General features: G+C 37.2%; 2 protein-coding genes across 2 annotated transcripts; both read right to left on the bottom strand.

The window, feature by feature from the left end:
* Positions 1 to 159: 159 nt before the first annotated feature.
* Positions 160 to 20,280, bottom strand: LOC119732661. The gene is made up of 15 exons (XM_038206293.1): positions 20,188 to 20,280; positions 15,470 to 19,875; positions 10,733 to 11,005; positions 9,339 to 9,415; positions 7,969 to 8,091; positions 7,539 to 7,693; positions 7,115 to 7,238; positions 6,571 to 6,813; positions 5,683 to 5,943; positions 5,161 to 5,352; positions 4,411 to 4,590; positions 3,750 to 3,929; positions 3,258 to 3,429; positions 2,280 to 2,560; positions 160 to 1,978 (listed from the first exon to the last, which is right to left on the bottom strand). Exons 3-15 carry the CDS (start codon positions 10,980 to 10,982, stop codon positions 1,691 to 1,693), a joined length of 2,526 nt encoding a protein of 841 aa, XP_038062221.1. The 5' UTR covers positions 10,983 to 11,005; positions 15,470 to 19,875; positions 20,188 to 20,280; the 3' UTR covers positions 160 to 1,690.
* LOC119731837 (MICOS complex subunit MIC19-like) lies at positions 19,837 to 23,270 on the bottom strand. Its single transcript, XM_038205115.1, has 7 exons — positions 23,205 to 23,270; positions 21,884 to 21,956; positions 21,375 to 21,421; positions 20,967 to 21,053; positions 20,678 to 20,748; positions 20,366 to 20,501; positions 19,837 to 19,875 (listed from the first exon to the last, which is right to left on the bottom strand). Exons 1-7 carry the CDS (start codon positions 23,268 to 23,270, stop codon positions 19,837 to 19,839), a joined length of 519 nt encoding a protein of 172 aa, XP_038061043.1.
* Positions 23,271 to 23,419: the final 149 nt, after the last annotated feature.

Below are 23,419 nucleotides of genomic sequence, written 5' to 3'. Positions count from 1 at the left end.
CAGCATAGCATCCATTCTCTTGTGCAACATCTCAAAATAATATTAGTACGTTCTTATTAACAAAAAAGTTAGGCATCGATGACGGGGAAGGTCAGGGAAAAGTCCTCTTCGTGTGGTTTTAAGAAAGGATTGTAATAAAATAAAGTGTGGGAGTTTTTGTTCAATTCAATTTGAAGATTTAATTTATTCTTAGAACTTGCAACTTCCTTAAATATGATTAAAATCAAGACAACCGAAACAAAATCTTTACAAATTAATAACGACCAACCTGCTTCATAGAACATTTGCATTAACAAACATAGTAATAAATTTAGTTTGATTTTAAAACAAATTGAACTTAAGGGATCAATGCGATGTGCAGTTTTGTCATTTACCACCCTTAATTTGCAATATTAGGAAGCACTTGAACCAACCATGCCAGCTCCAGGATAATCTGTTAATGATCTCGGGAGTTTATACTTAAAATGACATCGTCCGTTCATTTTAAGTGTAACTGTAATTACCAGGCTCGTAACAAGGGAGATCGTGAACGGAAAGACGTGAAAAGACCCACTCCGAGATGCATGGGCCATCTTGGGTACGCCCTTCAGTTCCCCACACATTTCAATCTTCAATATATATATTATTTTTTTTACTTCACCGACGTATTTTTAAACACTGTATACTCAGTGTTGTCCAGAGTGATTATGAGGGGAAAAAAAACAATTTTAATATTGGTAAATGTCTAGACGAATGTTTAAACTGACCAATGTTAACAACCATATAATACGCACCTTTTAGATATCAGTTGCGGCATTGTATCCACTGGGTAGTAACAAAAAAGAGTCAATTGGAGCAGACTGGCTACGGCCGACTGTAATGATGGCGCGTTTGATAATTATCGTTATATGGTATCACCATGGACAACTTATGTAATCGATAACATTTGACGGGCTAGACGCTTAAGAAATGACGGTCTGTTGAGACTGTTTGGGAATAAAGTGGTCAGTGTTTGGCTTGCGGTAGATTTTGATCAAGTTGCTTAATTTGTTCCCTCATACCAAAAAAATCAATATTAACTTAATAAGCGGGTTCAAAGCACGCTCATCCGATCTCTCATTTTGCTGTCTCCGAACCGTTTTATAATTAATATTTTATGACCTTCTGAATATATGTTTAATGTAAAGTTAGTACAAATAAATTAAATAAATAAACTGGTAAAGGAATAAATATTTGTGTACACTTATATACAGAAATGAAAGTATATGTTTCATGATAGCTGTAGTGATCTTCCCTTATAAACAACGGTGGCACTCACAATTACAACTTTTCTTTAAAACGTTATCAGGTTTTTGATGGAGTATCATGAACTACATTTTGATTTAAGCAATAAATTTGCACTGTGGATGCAATACGTTAAAGTTGTCATTGTGCTAAATTTGATGTAGCTTTACCTACAGGCGAAGCTACACCACGCCTTCCTGCCACACACCCATCCACAAACGAAAGCTGTGCAAATGATCTATAAGAAAGTTGCATTCTTCTGAGCTGTGTGAATGGTATTCATATAGCCATGTAATTCGGATTATCAACTGTGATGTGCAAGAACGTAGGCTAAATTACGAAGTCGGTAAATATAATCATTACAATTCGATCGTGATCTCCAGATCTCTGACAATGTTTGCTGTGGTCATTTCAAGCGATGACTTTATTACATGATGGTGCACATTCTACTTTTGATCATAGCCGTTCCTTTGTTTCCTTTCTTTCTGACTAGCATGGCATTGTCCATAGCCTGTGCTGCTGCCACGACAGCCATAGCCGCAGCCTCTGCGTTGCCACTCTGTGCGGCTTGTGCTGCCCGTGCTGATGCTAATGCTGCTGCATGTTTAGCTTCTCTCTCCATCAATGTGTGGCCATGGTCGTCAGCTCTGGATTGCTCTGTGATGAGTTGAGCTACGGCACCGGCTAGGACTGCGGCTACGAAAGATGCTGCAACCTGCAACATAAATCACAGGTAACAACTGATATGAAGCAAGAGGATCTTAGTAACCAGGGCACAATCATTTTATAGACCTTCTAAACAATAATTATTTCTTAAGTAAGCAAAATAATGTCCGTTTCAAGTGTTACATCTCAGTATGATGATTGGTACTGTACTTAGTTTTTGAACAAATAGCAACAGCGATCTTCTTTTCAGCAGTTTTTACATAGAGTCAGAACGTTCCAGCCGGATGAACTTTAGTCATTGTTGGAAGACTTGGACATTTTAATCAGTGCCGATGATCCGGATTATTTACCTTCTTGATCTCTTTGAGTTCATCTTCCACTGACACCCTCCTCCATCCATTATCCAACTTCCATTTAATCTCTGCCTTCTTGTTGGTCTTGACTGGTGGGGATGTCAGAACCCTTGGGCTGTTTCCCCTGGGTGGGGAGGGGGAGGGTCGGAGACTGCTCTGTGAATCATTATCTGATATCTGATCATCTGGTTCATTGATGCTGGGTGTAGATTCACTGAGCTGGATGTCAAGATTAGCAAGCCATTGAAGCCAATGCGATATGGACAGATCTGAATCACCTGGGATTAAAGGATTAAATCAGATTAAAATTAGTACTTTCATTTATTTTCTTGCTAGGAAATTGTGAACTCGCTTACTTTGGACTCGTGTTCATTTGGGTTTATGAGAGTCTTTTTTTTTAGAGTCAGCAAAAATAATAAAACCAGTATCGGACAGTAGGAATAAACAGCTATTTTTGACAATCTCATACGTATTTTTTTTTTACATTTGAAGAAAAGAACATTGACTGGAGTGGGGTTTGAACCTGCGACCTCCAGATTGCCGTTCCGGTGCTCTACCAACTGAACTATCCAGCCCTATGTTTGTAGTTGCCCAAGTCAGTTTTCCTTTGGGTTGTACACGTAGGATTAAACTGTTTAATGGTTTCTGACTGTTGACACTTAAGTTGACACTGTTGACCTATTTTCATTTTCAGTTTCCAAAAACCTTGTGCCAAATCCCCCAACTTAAGTAAGGCTATAAATAATCCGAAATGTTATCTATATAAAACACAAAATCAAGGGTGGTAATAATTTTCTAAACTATGGCTTAGAATCATGGGTGCAATATTTTTTCTGCGCCAGGAGTGTCACGATGTGACAGACATGGCGCATTACAAGTCTCCTGCAATACAAGTCTCCTATATTTATCAACGTTAAATAACCTAACTTTGATTTATGTGAAGACGTACTGAGCTCAGAAACTCCAATAACGTACCAGGTAATGGCATCAGACAATCCACGTTCACTTCGCAGTTTTGGCTTTTGACATCGACTTTCATTGTTTTCTTTTCCAGAGAAGCCTCTCTCATGATATCTAAAAGATTGATTTCCAGTTCATCTACAGTTGACTCACTCGTGTAGTACATGGAGCTTGGAAGGATTGAAACCTAAAGGAGACATAGGTACAACAAAATTAAAGCCGAAGATTTTATCACTAAATCGTCAAATAATGTTTTTAGAATTATGTTCAACTTCCCTAGTCTTCATGCATCACTTACATGCTAAGTCGTATGAACATCAGATAAAAAGTGAAGCAACCGAATTCAAAGACATAACCAGTTCGCAGTCTTGTGTTGATAATGCACAATTAATGTTGAAACATTAATCACAGAGTATCATTTGTTCACATTTGCACTTGTTAGTAAAAACGACAATGCAACAGTTACAATCGGACCATATTATTGTGTGACCGTGACTTTCAACCCACCTGATAGTAAACACCAGGCCAAGATGCTAAGAATCTCTGAGCTACCACCAGGAACCTGGCCAGGACTACCCATAAGACCTCGGTAGCTTTCTTGTCTCCCTCCTCATCGACAGTGACACGGACATACAGATCTACCTTCTCTACTTGACTTGCCTCAGGCTGTTTGATATTCACTGATACCTAGAACCGACACAATATAAGAGAGATGCGATTATGTAATGGTACAGTCCTATACCTTCATTCATAAAAGTCCCAGTTCACATGACCCGGGAGTTTTGAGAGCGTTCTAATGATGTTGCTCCCGGTTTGACACATTGACCGAAACTGCAGCTATACTGCACAAAAAGATTGAGTTAACGATTTAGAGTTAAATCTGGTTTTGTGATTCAGATTCTTTCTCTTCACTCAAAATCGTTACTAAATGGTGGTACAAAAGTGTTGGAAATCACATGCAGGTTCGAACCCCGCCAAATCCAGTCAGTGTCTAGATTTAACCGCATATTTTTACTTATGATGTTTTCAACCAATAAGAAAGATGTATAGGTCGCGTCCAAATAGAGCGCTTTGCAGCTGTGGCTTTGATTTTTGCCATTGACACATAGCCATAGCCATAGCGATGGCCATAGCCAAAAAGCTTGGTCCGGACACGGTATTAGCCTACCTGGCCCATTTTAAGCAGCAACCCGTTCTTCCAGTGATGTCTGTACATTGCGCCTGGGGTATTAGTACGACACATGACGAAAAGTCTAGGTACTAGTCCAGGGGGCGTACCGAGGGGGAATGTATACCTCCAACCAATCTGTGCATCACCTTTGAAGGGTTTGGGCGTCCAGTTTAAGGTCTGTAGAGGGATGACAAATAAACAGAAATTAACGTAGCCGAGATAAATACAAGTAATATGATTTATTAAACATTACCTAAAATGTCAATGACATTTCTATAAAATCATATCGTCTATCCTTTATGTATCAAGTGTCTGTCAATCACTGTGCAGAGATCACTACAGGCTTCGGTTGGATGTGAACTTACGACCTGCTAGGTATGAGCGCAGTGTTTACGATGACGTCATATTAACAGCTGAAGTGCTTATATTGTTCACATCATTTTCTATTGACAAGCCATTTTGAATCATGTTCAAATGACATAGATACGATAACATTAAATAAGCCTATAATATATTAAGTGAATAGTTTACATTTAATATTTCATAACAACAATTTATATCAATAATTTTTACTTTATAATCGGGCAAGTCGCTTATATCCAATACATGAATTTTTATATATTGCTTTTTTACAAATCCGTGTATCAATTATCGATCGAGGAAATTGCTTGTGAGCTTAATACCACTCTGGATGTCATTTGACTCATTCCGTTCGGTGACATCTGTCTGATATTTTTGATGACTTACTGGTCCCATGTCTGGTGTCAGACCCAGCAGCGGTAACCGGTGTTGTACTCTAGCTTGTAGACCTGGATAGTTGGGTAACTCCAAGGACCTCTTCTCTGCATCACCATGAGCATCAGCCGCTCGATTCAGCAGACCTAGTCTAGCCAATAGGTCTATGATTAGCCTGGTCTGCTTCTCATTCATGTTAAGATCCTGTCAACAAAGACATGTGCTCGGTTTATAAAAGCCTGCCCCAACAGTATATAGAGCGACGTCATTCTAATGGGTAACATTTTGTTGTAAAAAATATGTCATCTTTTTTTTTTTTCAAATGTCTCTTCTGTATTAAATACAAGATATGTACAGTGCACTTCGTATGTAACTTCGTTGATCATTGGAATACATATATGAATTGTGTAAGCGTCGACGAAGATCACAAGTAACACAATTCATGAATTCATAGGCTGATTAAGAACCCAAAAAAATTATACCGATCGGGATGAGAAAAAAATATTTACGTATTCATATTTAAAGACGTTTTACCTGCCAAAGCAAGGGGAACATAGACTCCCTCACCAGTCCTTCAGTAGCCACTTCCTCTAGGGCTTGGACGAGTACTGCTGGGTTAGGTTTCTTACTGTGCCCACTGTCTGACTTGGGCCAGAATCGTTTGGCTTCAAATCGAAAGGCTTTCTTGGTATCACTCATATGGACTTGACATAAGGCTTTGGCTAAGACTGGAGGGTTGATGCATATGAGGTTATCATCACTGTCGCTGAAGTCAATGATACATTGAATAACGCCCTGGAATTAGAATAAGTAATAAGGATATTTTCACCTTGCCTAAAAAAAAACCCTAAAGATACTGATGTATTGTACGACACCCAGATATTAACCTTACAATCATATAGACCTACCACTTTTGGTAAAGTAGTGAAAATGTCTGTCCCAAGGTTGGACTTCAATCGTAACACTCTAACGTTTCTCTAAAAACTTATTAAAAGCATTGACATACAGTGCCTATAACAATATAACGCAACAGGGGCGGATCTATAGATTGCAGGAAAGGATGAAGGAGGGGGTTGAGGGAGGGCGTGCCGAAGGAACGCCCTGCCAGAGGGGTCCAGGGCACGCCCCCTCCCCGGAAAAAATTAAAATCTACGATGCTTTATCCTGCATTGTAAGGCCATTTAGAGAATGATTTAGGAACTGTAGCATTCCACTTATTATAGTTAACCCCATTTCACTACATTAATCAGCGGCTCAGAACGGGGGGGGGGGCGTGTTGCAACCCCCATCCCCCACCCCCACCCTGATCCACCAATGCGCAATGCCAAAGTCGAACAAAAACTGTCATGTAGATTTATGACAATATGAAACTAAAAACAAAAAAATACAGTGTGTAAAAGATCGAGCATTTTTGTAGCTTACCGAAGTTTCCAAAAATGCTACCTCGTTTGCCTCCACTTCACTGCTCAGTCCAACTTCATGTTTGGTGAATAGTTCATGCATCTCATGAGCAGAGACAACAACATGCGCGTCCTTCCTCATAGTAACGATGTCATCATAAACATCTGCAGTAGCTGGTCGTATGGGCATACTGTGTTCAACTGAAGACTGTCGATTGGAATCTAAGATACTTTGCAGAATATCTCGTCTCACGTCATCAAGACCCTTCGCGACAAAAACAGAGAATTTCGTTAAAGAATCCCCTTATTTTTGTTTTACCCTTTACAAACTAAATTACAATGTACACACGCCATACACTCAGCGACATTTTGGCTGGAATCCACGGGATTGTTTGGACAGTATAGCTTTGACATTTTGTATGTTTACCTTTTTCTTAATTAAAATGAACGCTTCAATGTGCGCTTGGGACAGTTGAACGATAAAGCGTCCAAATCTCATGTCTACGGTACGATAGACTTAGCCGTAGCTCTTATATGTTTGGTGTCTCGGCCTTTGTGTTCCATACCTTAGCGGTTTTACTGCTGGATCTGATTATAGACGTTGGAGGACTGGGAAATCTCTCTAGTATTTCCTGCAGGTGTTTTATCTTTTGGTTGCATTTCGGCGTTCTGGCTGACTCGGAAAGATTCCTGCAAAACGATGGGAGAGCATTTATATCAATAATTGTGTGCATAAATTGAAATTATTCCATTGCGAGTAGGCTTAGGCCTACATTGTAATTCGTTTGCCTGCACTCCCTAAGTTTTGGGGTCTTAATAAACGTAAAGGCCGTTTATCAGTTACTATATTACTACATAATTGTGATTTGGAAAATTAATTAACCAACTTGAATTTAGCATAAATATCAAGTTATACCACAATACGGAAAACTATTATCTCGTGGAGATTATTTTATTATGGCCTTATGTAATAAAACACAGTACACGTGCCTTAGATTGTGAATTTCTTGTTGGATTTTCTGTATGCAGTGCGCATGTCTGTTCCTCATGACACCAAGAATATCTTGGCACTTATCCGCATTTCTTTCTTCTTGGCCGAGTTGGTCGACGTGCGTCCCAACGATGATCAATTTGCTCCCAGGAACCTACGACCAAAAAAAAAGAACAAAAATGACATTTACATCAAGACAGTAATAGGCTTACATGGATTACTGCGATTATGATGTTTTAGACCTCACGAGGTAGAACTTATAGAACACTAGACGAAGGATGCCGAAAAAAGATGGAAAGTGTAATTGTTTCGGATTTTCGGGTTTTTTCCCCGGGATATTTCGGATATTCCCGATTTCGTGTATTTCCTTTGCATGCATGATAAATATGATATCATCAAGGTGAAACTATCCTCTATGGTTATTCTTACCTTTGCCCATATAAGCTCAACTATCTTAGACACTTCGTCACAGCTATCTTGGTCGGCTAAATTGAAGACCACAACCGGAAGTGTAGCTGGTGTCAGGAATAAGTGATGGAACTTTTGCCAAACCTAATGTAGGATCAAGATTAATTGATGATCCTTTAACTTAAAAAAATTGAAAGCGATTTGAAAAAGATTAAAAAGGAGGGAAACCTATTTTGAGGGGTTTTTTTGGTTGCTTGAAACCGTAAACGTCTTCCAATGTATTGATGGAAATGAGGAATTCGAGTTTACTGATATATTAAGAGATGTAATATTTTCCTAATCTCAATCAAATCACAAACACATTTATTTCCTCCTAATGGCAGGAATGATGAATAATACCAGTATTAGTTAAGATACAAAGGCCAGTAGAGGAGGCAAAACCTTGAAAGCAGAGCTTGTATATCAGGCGTGCCATTACACAAAACAGACGAATTATTACAGAAAAACAATTATGCTTCTAAGCAGAAAACAAAGTTATGAAAAATAATAATAATGGTGAATTGGTAATGATTCGAACAATATTTTCTGCAACTCTGTTAGTTCATCTAAATTTGTGCGGAATATATTCCCCAAACAGTGTTACAGTAAGAAAAATAAGGAAGTATTAATGAAGTATATAGAGTATTTAATACCTCAAAGGGAACAACATGTTTTAATCTGTTGATAACTTCAATACTCTTAGAAACTTTACTTACAATCTCATCGATGTGATATTTCCAAGTCAATTTTTCATCAATGATAACACCTAAAAATCTAAACTTTTTTACTTTCTTTTCAGTTATGCTTTCAATAAAATATTTAAGTTTGATGAATTATTCCGCTTTTTCCTGTTACTGAAAATCATATAATTACATTTAGACAAGTTAAGAAACAAACGGTTAGCTTTTAACCAATCACAGATACTGATCATTTCATTGTTGACACTATTATAGAGGGAAATAAGGTCTTTGTTGCATAGAATAAACTAGTGTCATCAGCATATAATATAAAGGATAGTAATTTAGATGTCTTTGAAGTATCATTTATATAGATTAAAAAGACCAAAGGGCCCAGCAGAGAGCCCTGGGGTACTCCGCATGAAATTTTAAATCAGAGAGGCAATTGTTACAACTTGTACACTGTGTGACAATAAGTGTACATAACAGGTTAATTTGAAGTGTAATTTTCTAACATTACTTTTGACAATTAGAGAAAGAGTGTTGTTTTTGTTAAAACTTAACCTTATGGCTTAGTGGCCATACAATTAATCAATGTGACATGCATGTTATTAAAGGATAATTTTGGGGTAATTGCTCAGTCCAATATTTGGGTAATTTAAAGTGCGCCCTCACCTTTCGACCAGCCAAGTCCCATACATCCAGCACCAATGATCGTTCATACCCAGTCAGTTCCTTTTCCAGTAGATTCTCTGGGGAAGAATAACACAGGTTATTTTGCAGTTTTATTATAATGTGTAGAGTCGATATGATCGCGTGATAGTGACGTTTAATTCCACCATTTTAGCCTCATGGATCGTATTTCTTGAGCTGAAGGAAAAAACCTGTTTAGATGGAAGTGATGTTTCAATCATTTCCGATTAAACCTGAAACTCGAGCTTCTCTGTCAAATCAGAGACAAGTAACACTGCGAGTTCCGTCGACGAAATGTCATTTTTTTTTTTAAATTCTGATTTATTTTTGCAGTGTCTCATTTAAATAATAAAAAAACAAATGAAGAGATTTGTAGATGACAATTTTTTTCGCTGATATTCTTTACTCTTGCTTTGACCAACAAAAACACCATAAACAGCCAAAGAAAATTCATCCACCAATATCACAAAAAACACACATTTTCCGCAAAACTGACCATGATCGTATAGACAATTTTTTATAAAAAAAATATTTCAACGAGAATAAAAAGTGTGTCTAAGATGGGCGGACCACGGCTACAGCCTAGCAGATTTTGTTTTAAATGAACATTGCCGGGAAATGCGCCCTCGTGCTAAACTAAACCAAAATCTGTGTCAGATGCAAAAATAAGATGTTCTCCGTAAATACGAGAAATTGGGTGGATTTCCTGCGATAAGGAACTTTTCAAATTTAGATAGGTAAACAAGCTAAATAATTAAACTTTGGCGAAATACGGATGAATCTGCACCTTAACGGCAGGACTCCAATTAAATTATAAACAAGAAGAAAAATAGCTTTGTATTTAATGAAACCCTTGAGTCGGTGCTCAAGAAAATAAGGACCCCAACAAAAAATGCGACGCTCAAACTGGACTGAGTGACGGCACTGCGCAAGTTTTAATGTTAATTTCAGTGTCCCATTCTGAGATGCTATGATGTACCATCACAGTGTCCTTACTGTCTTGAATAAATGAGTCTCTAATTGATGAAACACCTGTCGCCTTGACGCCAGAAACCTCGTCTGTACATTAACTAACCTATAGGTGATAGACAGACTTACTTTGAAAAGTAGAGAGGCAAAATGTCAGAGGTTTTCATCATCTAGCAAGCTCATCTCACGTATTTGAATGAGCACACCAGTATTAGATCTACGTCAAGAAAGTACATGCTATTTGCCCGTTTGTAAATAAGAATATTTCGAAAATTTACAAAAGGGTAAAAATGTGCCCCCTTAGAATTCGCCGGTTGGCAAAAACAACGTTCGGTCCGCTTCATGCTTGTCTCAGTGAAAGCAGAAAAACAGATATTTACTTTTGGTCCTTTCCATAGTAAACTAACCGTATGTGGTACCATTAAATGGGCACCATACATGGACATCCAAAGATTCCGTAGTCCCATCAGAGGTTTGTGAGCTCCCACTGACTAGCGACTTAGCTAGGCTAGTCTTACCGCTCCCTGACCCGCCTAGTAGAAGCACTCTACGCCGGTATGCTAAACTTGTCTCGGGAGATAAAGACTGCAGGTCACCAGTGCTGTCTGCGTCTTTGTTGATGATAGCTGGCGGGGAACCAGGGAATTCTTGACACATGATGATCGGTATTGGTTGTCAAACTGAAGGAAAAATATATTATTGAGTTTGGTTTAGAATAATGAGAAATAAATATAAGAAGACGTAATAGCCAAAAGACATAAAGGACCTCATGTTTGTGGAAGATGTGGCAACTTTGTATTCAAAATGAAAATTTCAAACCATCAACTCTCCCCCTAAAATGAAAATTTCAAACCATCATCTCCCCCCCCCCAAAAAAAAGTAAACGTGTTTTATAGATAACTTAATTTTTGATGTTATATCTACGAATTTCTTTTTGGTTTAAGACTTTATTTTATGTGAAATTTATCCTTCGAATGTATACATAAATAAAAGAAGTGACTTCGTTTTCAAAAACTTTTACGTATAGGCCTATACGCTTATGAATATTGAAAAGTTAATTTTGTTTTTTTAGAACATGAATATTCCGTACGGCAAATGATCACTACCAAGTTTTAGGTATCAGCGCGTATTAGTCATAAGCTGTCGTCCTATTCAAACTGTCTCCCAGCAGGTCTTATATCCCAGCTTAAAGCATCACTTAATATTTTACTGAAAATTAACTTAGTTCATTTGGAATCTCTTAAGTGCTCTTTATGGAGTTCGTGTTGAAGCTTGTCACGTACATGCATAAAGGTAATTGTACATCCGCACGTGAATCTGTTATAGTATCTTAGTGACGCGAGAATCACAAAGATGCCAAAGTCCACTCAGAATTTTCTATACTTTTATTTGTAAAAATGTGATTTACTTTCTTTCATACATAGGACAGTAACAAAGTGGAACAGTCTTCTTGAATAGTCAGCCTTGAGTCCTCACTAAATTTAAGTCTGCGTAGACTAATGCTTCTCGTGTTAAAAAACCCTGTAAATTCTCTCACAAGAGATGCTATATAGCCGAAAAAACTGTCAACTCAACAAAATTTGAACTCAACAAAATCAACTATTTCTATCAAAAAAGAGAAGTAGCATAAGCAATATACTTTTGTATTTTAATTTTATGCTCCAGGAGTACAATGTACATTCAAATGCATGCGTTCATAAAATGTTAAATTTATTTGAAATGACAGTGGTTGAAATCAAGATATCTTTAATATTTGTTAATAGCAGTTGTGAGATTGTGTGCATTTCGCTAGCTGAATCATTCACTTGTTTTCTTTTCTATAAAAAACGCAGGACAGCTGGGACAATACATGACGTCATACTTTCTAAATATGAGCGCCGATTGTATGTATACGGAATGTTTGTATTAATTAAAAGGTGACTTTGACACAACAAAACAATCTTTGAATGCACCTAAAAAGGCTTATTAAAATTTTACCACAATAAAGGGGGGAACAGATTGTTTTCATAACAGAAAATGGATGTTTACTGTACATGTAAAAGTCAATTTGTTTTATCGACAATTTCCATGTGCGTATGGGAGGTGAGGTCAATTGAAAACACACCATGCATGAGCATTGATTTCAATTCAAGGAAAATTCTCGTTATATGAAACGACTGCCTTGCTCTGACTCATGCAAAATAAATTAGAAATAATATTGGTTTTTTTAATTTAGGTTGTTTTTTTATCTAAAATTTCCAAAACAATTGCTTAGTTTCTGGCGAAAGAATTAAACGTAATGTCGATTTTTACATACTGCATAACCGATTATATAATGGGGAATATGTAACTATAAATGTAATTTTTCAAATATCGGTTTATATACACATTTCTATTTGAGAGTGCTGCTTTATAATCAAAACAATCATAGAGGTAAAACTATGCTAACAGTGCACCCTTTTGGTGGTGTAAATCTTACACATAAAGTACATATGTCGACTTTGTTTTCAACAGGATGCACAAAGGGTGATCCCTTATCTCCTTTAATTGCAAATATAGATTTAGAATCTCAATGCCTTTCATTTTCAGTGCACGATTTGAATTTGTTCGTATTACTAAAACTAGAAAAGCAACGATTGATAGTTTTCCTTAAAAAGTATAGGTTAAAGGTCCCGAAAGCATTGTAAGGAATACTCTATTTGAAACATTTGACTATAATAACAAATATTTGACTGGCCTATAATAAACAATATTCCTATAGGAATAGTTATTATTCCTATAATTGACCCAGTGATGAGGTCATTCGACCTCATCTCCCATACGTGTGCAGTGTCGATAAAGAATGGACTTCTAGTAAACATTATAGTATTATGTTAAATATTCCTATCAATATTCCTACAGGAATATTTATTATCAACGGAATAATTATTTATTCAGAGTGATATGTATTGCACTGTTGTTGCCTATTATCTGTCTTATACGCCCCATCACTGGGTCAGTGTGTGTATTATTAACCACAGATCAATAATATGGACATAGGCAGGTGTTTTTGCTGCGGCCATGGCAACCGACATAAAACCAATGTTTACCGTAGCATCCTAATCTGATGAAGCTCGGATCTTTCTAATTTCTAGATTGAAAATGATGAAAAATCCCTGCGAATGTTTGACAGAACTGCTTCAAATTAATCTAAACACTTGATGTAAACATTAAACAGGCAATACGACTTGCACTTGTGCGCGCTTGAGATGAATTTTTCAATAGTTCGAATGACAGATAATTTTGAAGTGACGTGAATATGTCGGCTGTAATATTTGAACTTGATACAGCTATGGTCATCGTGAAATTAAAATTGAAAATAGCCTCCAGACTAAAAGCGGGTTTAAACTAATGAATTCGTTGACATCTATAAATATAATACATGTAGATGAACGCCGATTTGCATAATGGTTGATGTCGAAGGTTTCGGGTGGGTTTTTCTTTTGGCGGTGCCGCGAGTAAGTTTTCGGCGATACCAATATACAGTTTAATGGGAACCGGTTTTTGTTAGCAAAATGGTATGATTAATCGACGAAAAAGAATTGCACAGAAACAAATAACGATAGCTAAAAACTGTAAATGTTAATATTTCCGGCTGTACAAACCAATTTTGTGTTTCGTTTACGAAGTATTATTTGTTTCCTTCAAATCGCAACCCATTAGAATTAGTCATTAACAACTGCATTATAACAGGCTAAGGAAATAAATATTATTTATGTATACAAAAGCAGTGTTTGTTTTAATTAGCGGTAGAGTGTACATTTTAATTAGTGAATTCTATTTGACGAGGCCATTTCATACGGTTGGTTTATGGAGCGTATAATAGCAACTGTTTTGCACCAGAATGCACCAAAATTCATGTGTTATGTTCACAGTGTTTTCACATGGATTGCGATTGATATGGGAAAATGCGTCAACCCTTTAAGAACTGAGCTGAAGGGACGACAATAGTATGTGACACTTGTCAATGAATTTCATTTACAGTCGAATCCTGTCCAAAACCTGAACGGTAATTTTGTTTTCTGTAGATGATCGAGTGATAAAAACGTAGAGAAAATCTTTGAGTCCACATTTGACACAATTCTATTCACATGATGTTTTAATTAAAAAGTTTGAAGTTAGAAGCACATTTGGTGTTTTTAATGCATCGTAATCACGTCGACCGTATTTTTATCTTTTAACAAGTTTTTAAAAAGGGTTTTATCATACTGGCGAACAAGAAAAATAAATACAGACGAGGCGTAGCCTTAGTAATTCCTCTCTTTATAAGGATTCTTGACAATTGCGAAGTTGATGCATTTTCGAATGTGACAGGTGTCGCACGTAATGTAATATCGTGGCTCGGGTGATTGGGAAATTACATTAACATACAGGGATTTGATGGAGATTTACAAAGCCAAGGGATTTATTGCAAAGTTCACCACTGACAAAATCAACATGTACATGGGCAAGCTGGCTCATTTTTCCTTTTTCTACTGCCGACGGAGCTGTTAAATTTTCCTCTCTTTTTTTAACCTAACGTACTTTTTTCACATTGACAGCTTTTCAATTAAAATAATAAGGTTAAAAATAAAAACTAACAGAATTTACATTGACAGAAGTAGACAAACTTGTTTGGATGTTTTTTTATAATCTGAAAATTACATTTTGAGTTTCAAGTAATAGTTTTTGGTTAACATGGCCCATATTGCAGTTAGAACACCGCTCCCATTTTGTGGCTCGTAATGAAAAAAATACAGGGCCTACTTTGATTCTGTTTAATCTTAAGACATATGATTTAAAACACTGTTTTACTGCGCACTACAGCACGATTACAGATGAAGTGTAATTGAAATTAGAGCCAACGAAAACATCCCAATTATCGATCGGTCAAAATAGATTATATATACTCTGCAAGTCGTAGTAAAAACTCGCAAACAGGCCCTATTTTGAGTCTCTTTATAAAACTGGTTTTAAAACACGATTTGTAAAAGAAATACTTTAGCATGTGGCATGCACAACTGAATTTAAAATTGAATCTGACAAAGACATTATAGCAAATAAAGGTTAGAACCGTTATTTTGTGTCGTCGTCACTTTGCTGCGGTGTAGGTTATGATATAAATGTTCATAACATGACTGGCTTACCTTAGTGAAAGGTCAATGTAATCACATCAGGAAAACCACACAGGTTTGAAAATCACATGGTAGGGTTGAAAAGACTGTTCGTCTCATCCAATTCACTGATGAATGTACAATATGTCCGATATCAATGATAATCCGCCACGCAACTACTGGTACAAGTCCTTCGCATTGGTACTGCCTGCTATCTTCTGATGAAACACACACCAAGCAGCAGACACACAGTGCAAAGCGTGTCCGCTTAATTTCCTGTAGTAATCATTTACATTAAGCGCCGCAACTGGAGCGATACTCCGCTATATTAATCAACTCGAATTACTCTCAGCGGGCCGGTCTTCATCTACTCGCCAAATGAAGAGTGTTTTCCGATGGTTCGTTTACTAGTTGCCCAGGTAATGACACCGCCTATTTGGAGAATATGAATTCATTGTTTGAGGTATCCGCGCACACTCTGAAGTAGTCTCACCTTGACAGATTGCCAAATGGATCACTTATAAAGTATAGGGCGTCGAAAGCTGTTGCTAGACTGGTTGTCATGACGATATGCCTGATGGTCCAGAACTAAACAGACGGCGGATTTATTTATTCATGAATACTTCCTTCTTGTTTGTGAGCGTCGACGCAGCGATACGCGGCCGGCCGCTCTCGGACCGTCGACACAATAATTCAGTCCTGTTATGCAGATTTCAAGTCTCGGGCGATAAAAACAGACATGTTCAGAGTACTTGCTCGGAACTAAGACTGAAACTTGACAAATGCTTTTTGAAAATGAGAGATCTTATTGCTTCTTCATTTACGTGGCCTATAGGCGCTTTTTTATCGGATAACTGTAGGGGAAAAAACGAACTATTTAAATTCAACGTTCAAATTTTTTAAAGAGTTTTCTTCATAAAATCATGTGTAAAACATGTCAAACAATCATTTCTGGGGTAAGCCCTCTTTTGTGACGTCGGCGAATCATAAATATAACTAAGCAAATAATGAAGATAATTATTCAAAAAGTGAATGCCGAAATTAAATTTGACCGGAAAAGTGAGAGCAGATTGCAAATTTGTAAAATCACTTTGTATCATTTTCACCCATAGAAAAAGACCTTTTGTGTTTACAGCGAATGTCAGATTTTCAATAAAATCAACTGTCTCCTGCCGAACAAAGGATACTGTGCGAAACGTCGAGTTCAACCAACTGGTTCATCTCAGAACCACACAACTCACAAAGAGATATCATTCACATGCTGTTACTTCCCATTCACCGTGCATGTCCATCATGCAAACCTAAGTCTCATTTAAGAATCAAATGATGGGCAAATGGTAAAACAAACACAAATAGCAATGACGAAATGGTCGTAATGTAAAACAAAAAAGGACAATGCTAAAAAAAAATGAAAAAGGAGGAAAATTTTGAATCAGATTACGGCTTCAAAATGGTTTTCTCATTATTTAGTACATTTATCTTATTAAAGTATACATTCTACAAAAACGGCCTTAACTGCATCCCTCCAACAGCAGGCCTATACCTCTCAATTTAATCAGTCACATTTTCCATAAATTGTCCCACGGGAGTCTACTCATTTTTTTTGCGTCGGGTTCTTTTATGGGGAAATAATAAGTGTTTCCATGGCTGTTTCGTGACGCATAAATCAGCCGTGGGAAAACAACACATTGACAAGCCATGCATTAGTCTGTTATGTGTATGATATAAGCATTGTGCATGGCCCCATCGTACATTCATTAGCTGATTGTTTCTTAGCGACCGGAAAGTCTGGGACAGAGCAGTAATCAATGACGGTATACAGTCCAAGATGGACCTTATTATTTATGCTCTAAATAGTGGGATATTTGGTCGTCATCAAAATGATAGAACGGTTCTGTGAATGGCTGTGTTGACTTGACCTGAATATGGAGGTATATAGTGCGGCAAAAACGGAGCATCTGAAATGAATGACTAAAATGCAACGTGCCAATGGAATATAGTTTAACTCTTCATTTTGTTCACCTCAATAACTACCCTTCGTAAAGCAGACTGTGCCTCGCTTTTTTTCATTTCAAAGAGCAATAAAGATGGATGTACAATTTGTTTTCAATTAACCTCGATATCAGTGGCATTTCCAACAATACATAGAAACAGTGCCAGCTTCAAATGTAGAGCATGCATTTTACAATGAACAGAAATAATTACCCTCGCATTTGGCCTGACCTGAAAAAAAGACGAAGGTTCAAGATTTCTGGGTGAAATTAAAACATATTCCAGGGCTTTGAAATTCATCTTGTCAGAGATTAATGATGCTTAACGTCATTTGTAGGGGGGTAGAGTTTATAGTACTGGCAATCGTGTGAATCGTGAAGTGGTCTCGTGGTTTGTTTAGTGATTTTTCCTCCTTTTGGTATTTGACTGTCGTACTTCAATGGACCTTATGATGCCGTGCAGGGTACAAACACACGTGTTTGCAAGGTTATTGACGTAATAAGTTTGAATGTTGATGCAATTCAAAAAGTACATTTTTGAGAATGTTTTAATTTTCAATTCATGTTAAGTTTATACAAAACTACTTCGATGGATGGGATATTTCTAAGCGTTTGTAGCCAGAAAGCGGCATCATTAGGCCTACTGCACCATAATTCGCTCAAAATACATGTATGGCCTTTTTCTGAAATTCACAGTATGCAAATTATCCTGTAATATGCAAAATTATAGACACGGAGCCCGTACAGGAATTTGTCCAACAAAACCGTATGAGCACAACAAAGCTGTAATGTGTACGGAGCTCATAATGTATGAGCAACATTCATTACTGTGATTATTGACGAAGGAAGCTGAATCATTGCGGTGGGGGTAACATCAATAGGGAGAGGAGGTTTGCTATTGATCACAACCGCGGGTATTAGTGTATTGTATATTAAAAGATTCCATTCAGTTTTCAAAGGAGTTATCCACATGTCTGCAAAATGAAAAGGAATACATTATTTCGTTTCTGTCCCTGGGTCCCACGGTAAATATTTAAATAATGTCAAATACAGATGGCATTTATTTTCCATATTTTAAAACAATCCAAAAACATGGGGTGTGTTTAACTGTGACAACACCATATGCCTATAGGTAGAATCTTCTACATATCTTTAAAACAGTGAATAAAAAAAACTTATACATGTACTCCTTTAATAAAGATTTAAAACCCTCAAATGTGGTACAAAGCAGAAATAAGGGTACTTTATAACTTCTCCTCAAAAGGACACAGCGAAACCAAAATATCTTCAATCCATTCCAATTCATGCAGTCTTACGGAGTCTGGTGGATAACACAAACATCAGTGGACTTCCTATCCTGTCATTCCTATTCTGTAGATTAGTCCTTCCCACAAAAAACTGTTAAGACAAATTAAAACATTTCTGCACTAATGTTACTTACTTAACATTTTATGCATTCACTTGGTATTCAGTAGATGTAAGATTTAATTTTAATGTGATCAAAAAAGTTGTTACAGTAAAACAGTTTCACGTTATACACTTCACCACATCATTAATTGGTTCATTGTAATGCTTGACCAATGTTATACTAGCAAGTAGCATAATCATTTTGGGTGACCTAAATTGCCTGACCATAGGGCAATAAACTCTAGGCTAGGGTGTGTAAAAGTCATTGCAATGCCGGGTAAAAGCAAAAATCCAGTACATAAGGTTTTGTGTTACCTTTGAAAATAACAAAGAATTGAAAACAAAATCAAAAGCTATGGCTGCTCTGAATCACAATTACTACATATGCCTATGGGAAGCAGCAAAATCCACTTCCCACAAATGCAGATGATAGGGAAGGTTGTAAACAACAGCGCCCTCTTATGGTGTAAAATCAAACAGTTTCTTCAATCATCAAGTAAGACACAAAAAAGAACAATGTATTCTATTCTAAAAATGTTTATCAACCAGCCACTGATTCCCTTGAAGAAGAGGGGAATACATCACTATGTGATGTCATAATGTGTCATCTGGCAATACATTCAGCCTCCAGGGCTAGTATGAAACAAGTTGAATAAGTTGAGGAATATTTCCCTTTTTATTTACAACTTTGTTATTAATCTGTTATAACTTAAAACACTTCCCTGGGTGTTTCTGTTAGTTTAATAGCAGTTCCTCTTTGTGGCATGATCTCCACAAACTATCATCTTGGATGTTTATGTACTTGGGGTTTTTAAAATGTGAATGGAGAGCATGCTTGGGAAATGCAAACATCAATTCCTTCACTTGAAAGAATACAAGCCATTTTTCAGGAAAAAATTGGAGTTTTAATTAAACTCTTCTATGGGACCTATTTTACGGCATTCAACCATGAATATTCATAAGTCTAACCTTTGACATGACCTGACCTTCCTGGACAGCCAGTTATGAAACTGTTTCAAGACTTTTCTTTGTTAGAATACTCTGAAACAAAGGGGGGAAAAAAGAAACAAATTATTTTTAATTGGACTAAAAAATTCTGGGACATGGAAATGTATTCAGGGAATTCTACTCTTTCTCCATGCAAGATATGTTACAAAATCTGCTAAAAAAGTTGGTAGCTCAGATGAACAGCACGTTTCTTGACTTAATTGACTTTTTGTTGATTGTGTTCTTACAGTCCTACCTATTATCCACACATTGGTTGAATGCATTTATTTCTTGTGTACATGTACAGTTCTGCTATTATCCACACATTGGTTGAATGTGTTGATTTCTTGTTGATTGTGTACTTACAGTTCTACTATTATCCACACATTGGTTGAATGCATTGATTTCTTGTGTACATGTACAGTTCTGCTATTATCTACACATTGGTTGAATACATAGATTTCTTGTTGATTGTATACTTACAGTTCTACTGTTATCCACACATTCGTTGAATACATTGAATCATTGTTGATTGTATACTTACAGTTCTACTGTTATCCACACATTGGTTGAATGCGTTGACTTCTTGTGAGCAGTTTAAGGCTTTGCCCGGATTGGCTGCATAACATTTCATAACCTCCTCCTGCAACTGTTGGCATATAGGCACACACTGATGCTTCCTGTAAAAGTTCACATCCAAAAATCTGTAAAGGCCAGGTCTTTATCTTCTACAATGAATATTTTAACAAAATTAATTATAATTTTTAATTACTATGGACTCCATGATTTTACTACTTTCAAAAGTACCAAGGGGAGGGACACACCCATTAATTTATAGAAATCACTGGACACTTACATGAATTTAGCTTCCACTTCTTCAGCAGCTTGTTGGAATTTTTCACTCGAAAGCTGCAACAGAGCTGCATTCTGTGGTCAGATCAGGAAAAAGGCATGTTATATAAACAGTTACAGCAAATCCATCTTTGCAAGTGCAAAATCCACTAATACAAGAAATAATTTTGTCCAGCATTGTGACTTCCATTCTGCGCTCACCTTTCTTTCAGCTTCATTCAATTTGTTCAGCTTCTGCTACTTATTTTTTTTTTTTTGTTTCGTGAGTGATTCTGTAGTCACTCTCTACTCACTTTTCTCTCAGCTTCATTCAGTCTGTCTTGCCATCGCTCTTCTGTCTGGTATAGTCGCTCCCTCCATTCTTCATTCAAGAGTTTCAACTATATCAGAAAAAACACGACAAAAGTAGGCAGGTGAGATGACAAATAGAAACACAAAGAAAAAAGGACAAAGAAGATGCACTTTACAAAATGGACCAGCAAACACATATTCCAGGCATGTGATCAATATTCACTCGCCAGGCCCCTTCAATGGAGAAACATTTGTGAAGACTATGGTACAAAGCATCTGCCACCGTAGTGATGGATTATCTGAACAGTAGCTAGCACAATGCTTTCGCCATTGTAGGGGGCCTTTGTGATAGAAGGAATGGCGTGCCAGGATTGGTCTTTATTGCAAGCTGTGTCTTGTGAATGACTTACATTGTACTTTGTTTCATCCGTTGCTGGATAACGTCTGTGATTAGTCTCTGTTGAGAAATTTAAAGGCAATCGCATAAATTAGGGCTGAAAAACATGACACAAAACACTCTGCATCAAATCATAAAACCAAAACTGATATTCCATCACTAACACGTTGACCTGAAACTCTCTGCATTAAGATGAATCTCCATTTTAGCACAGGGTATCAATTTGTGATTTCAGTTACACAGCTGCTGCTCCAAAAAAAAGGCCAACAAAATTACTTCTGCTTCCGATTACATGGCATTTGAAAATAGGGTAGGTCGGTAGGTGGGGAATCTTTTGGGGGCAGTTTTGTTTGTGTACGATCATATAGAGGTTTCTGCGTGTAGTCAAGGGTAAAAAGTAGTAATTGATGATTTTTGGGATTTAATCCTCATTTTTCCCAAAATAAATAGGGTAGGGGCTGTCAAGGTAGGGTAACAGGAAGCTGAACTAATGTTTGTTTTGGCCCAACTCCTCATGTATACCTTGTGGATGTTCATGCGTTGGTTGCTCTGTGCTCTCGTCACCCAGCATACGATGCAGTAGAGCCTCTGAAACCTACATACAACCACAAACAAAATGAACAGAAATGTCAAAGAAATGTTTGCTTTAAATTGTATAATTAGAGAGTCACAACAGAAACCGTAAAACTAAATAGGGCCTATGCTATATTTCTTACATCTCAATTACATGTATCATCGACCCTCATCTGCCTAGGTAATGCTTGGAACGTGTGCGTTGTCCCATACAAATTAAACAAGGTGAGTGCATAGAAATAGGACCCTGTAGCTTTAGGGGGTCTGACGATATATAAATGGTTGGGACATTTGGTATAGAAACAGGCTGTGATCTTGAGTGTAAAACAAACTCAGGCCAACTTACTCACTATTTACTTTAGCAAACAAATTTATCCCAGTAAAAATTGACCAAGTATTTTCTCCTCCTAAAACTTCATCAAAATTCAAATCACTTCGACAAGTATAAAGTAGATAGTGGATATTTTGCCGGAGGTAATGACGGCAAACTAACGTTTACTAAAGGTTTGCCGGCGGCAATCCATATCAACAGAGGGCGCTGTACTCTTTAAGATAGGGCTGAATTATAAGATGTATTAAATTCCCACCAAAAGTTGTGTAGCACGTTTGGTGTAGTGGTTAAGCAAAGGCTCTAGTAAGCGGGATGACTCGGGTTCGATTCCGACCGCAGCACATTTTTAAGTTTTTTTTTCTCATCCCCAAATAAATAAGAATATTCTTCTTTTATTATTTAACATGTCTCAAAAAAATTTTGGCAGAGTATTACATTTTCTTTTTCAGATTTGTGGCTCTGGAGGATTTTTTTCAAAAGGGAAATAAAGTCCGAAATTATAAAATGGTCTGAATCCCATCTTATGAATACGAGGTTACAACGATAATATTGGCATGGAGCCAGACTAAAATTTGTCACCGGAAAATGTTTGAAGTACAAAAAAACAGTAATTGCGCATGTTCAGTGCATATCCGGCAAACTAACGTTTACTAAAGGTTTGCCGTCTCCGGCAAAATATCCACTGCCTATAAAGTAACTTAGTCTTTTTCAAGATTGATATATAAAGCCATTAGCTGCTACAAATTAGCATGACTAGTACTAGTCCAACCTTTCTCTTCAATATCTCCCCTCTCAACCACCCCCCCCCAATTCCTTCCCCCCCCCCCCCCCCCCCGCATGCATGCCCGGGTAACCCCATGCCCCCCCCCCCCCCCCCTTTCCGTGAGTGAATTTCATTGTAAATATAAAATATCTTTTAATTCTTTTACGTAGGCCTACCTTAACAACACCGGTTTCAGCATCTTGCTCCACAGTAATATTACGAGTGCTTGAACTTCCCCCCATTTTTCAAAAACATGCAAAGCCTTTAATATTCCTTAAAACTGCATTTCTTTACTGTTATATGCAAAGCGGGTGTCGCAAAGCGTACGTTCAATGGAGCAGTCAGGCTTCCTTTTCATTGTAGAAGATTAAATGTGTTATCTAATGTTATC

Source organism: Patiria miniata, unplaced genomic scaffold, assembly GCF_015706575.1.
Source record: "Patiria miniata isolate m_02_andy unplaced genomic scaffold, ASM1570657v1 HiC_scaffold_24, whole genome shotgun sequence".
NCBI classification, from domain to species: Eukaryota; Metazoa; Echinodermata; class Asteroidea; order Valvatida; family Asterinidae; genus Patiria; species Patiria miniata.
The sequence above is the reverse complement of the archived record's forward strand: the minus strand, read 5'-3'. Positions and strand labels throughout refer to the sequence as shown.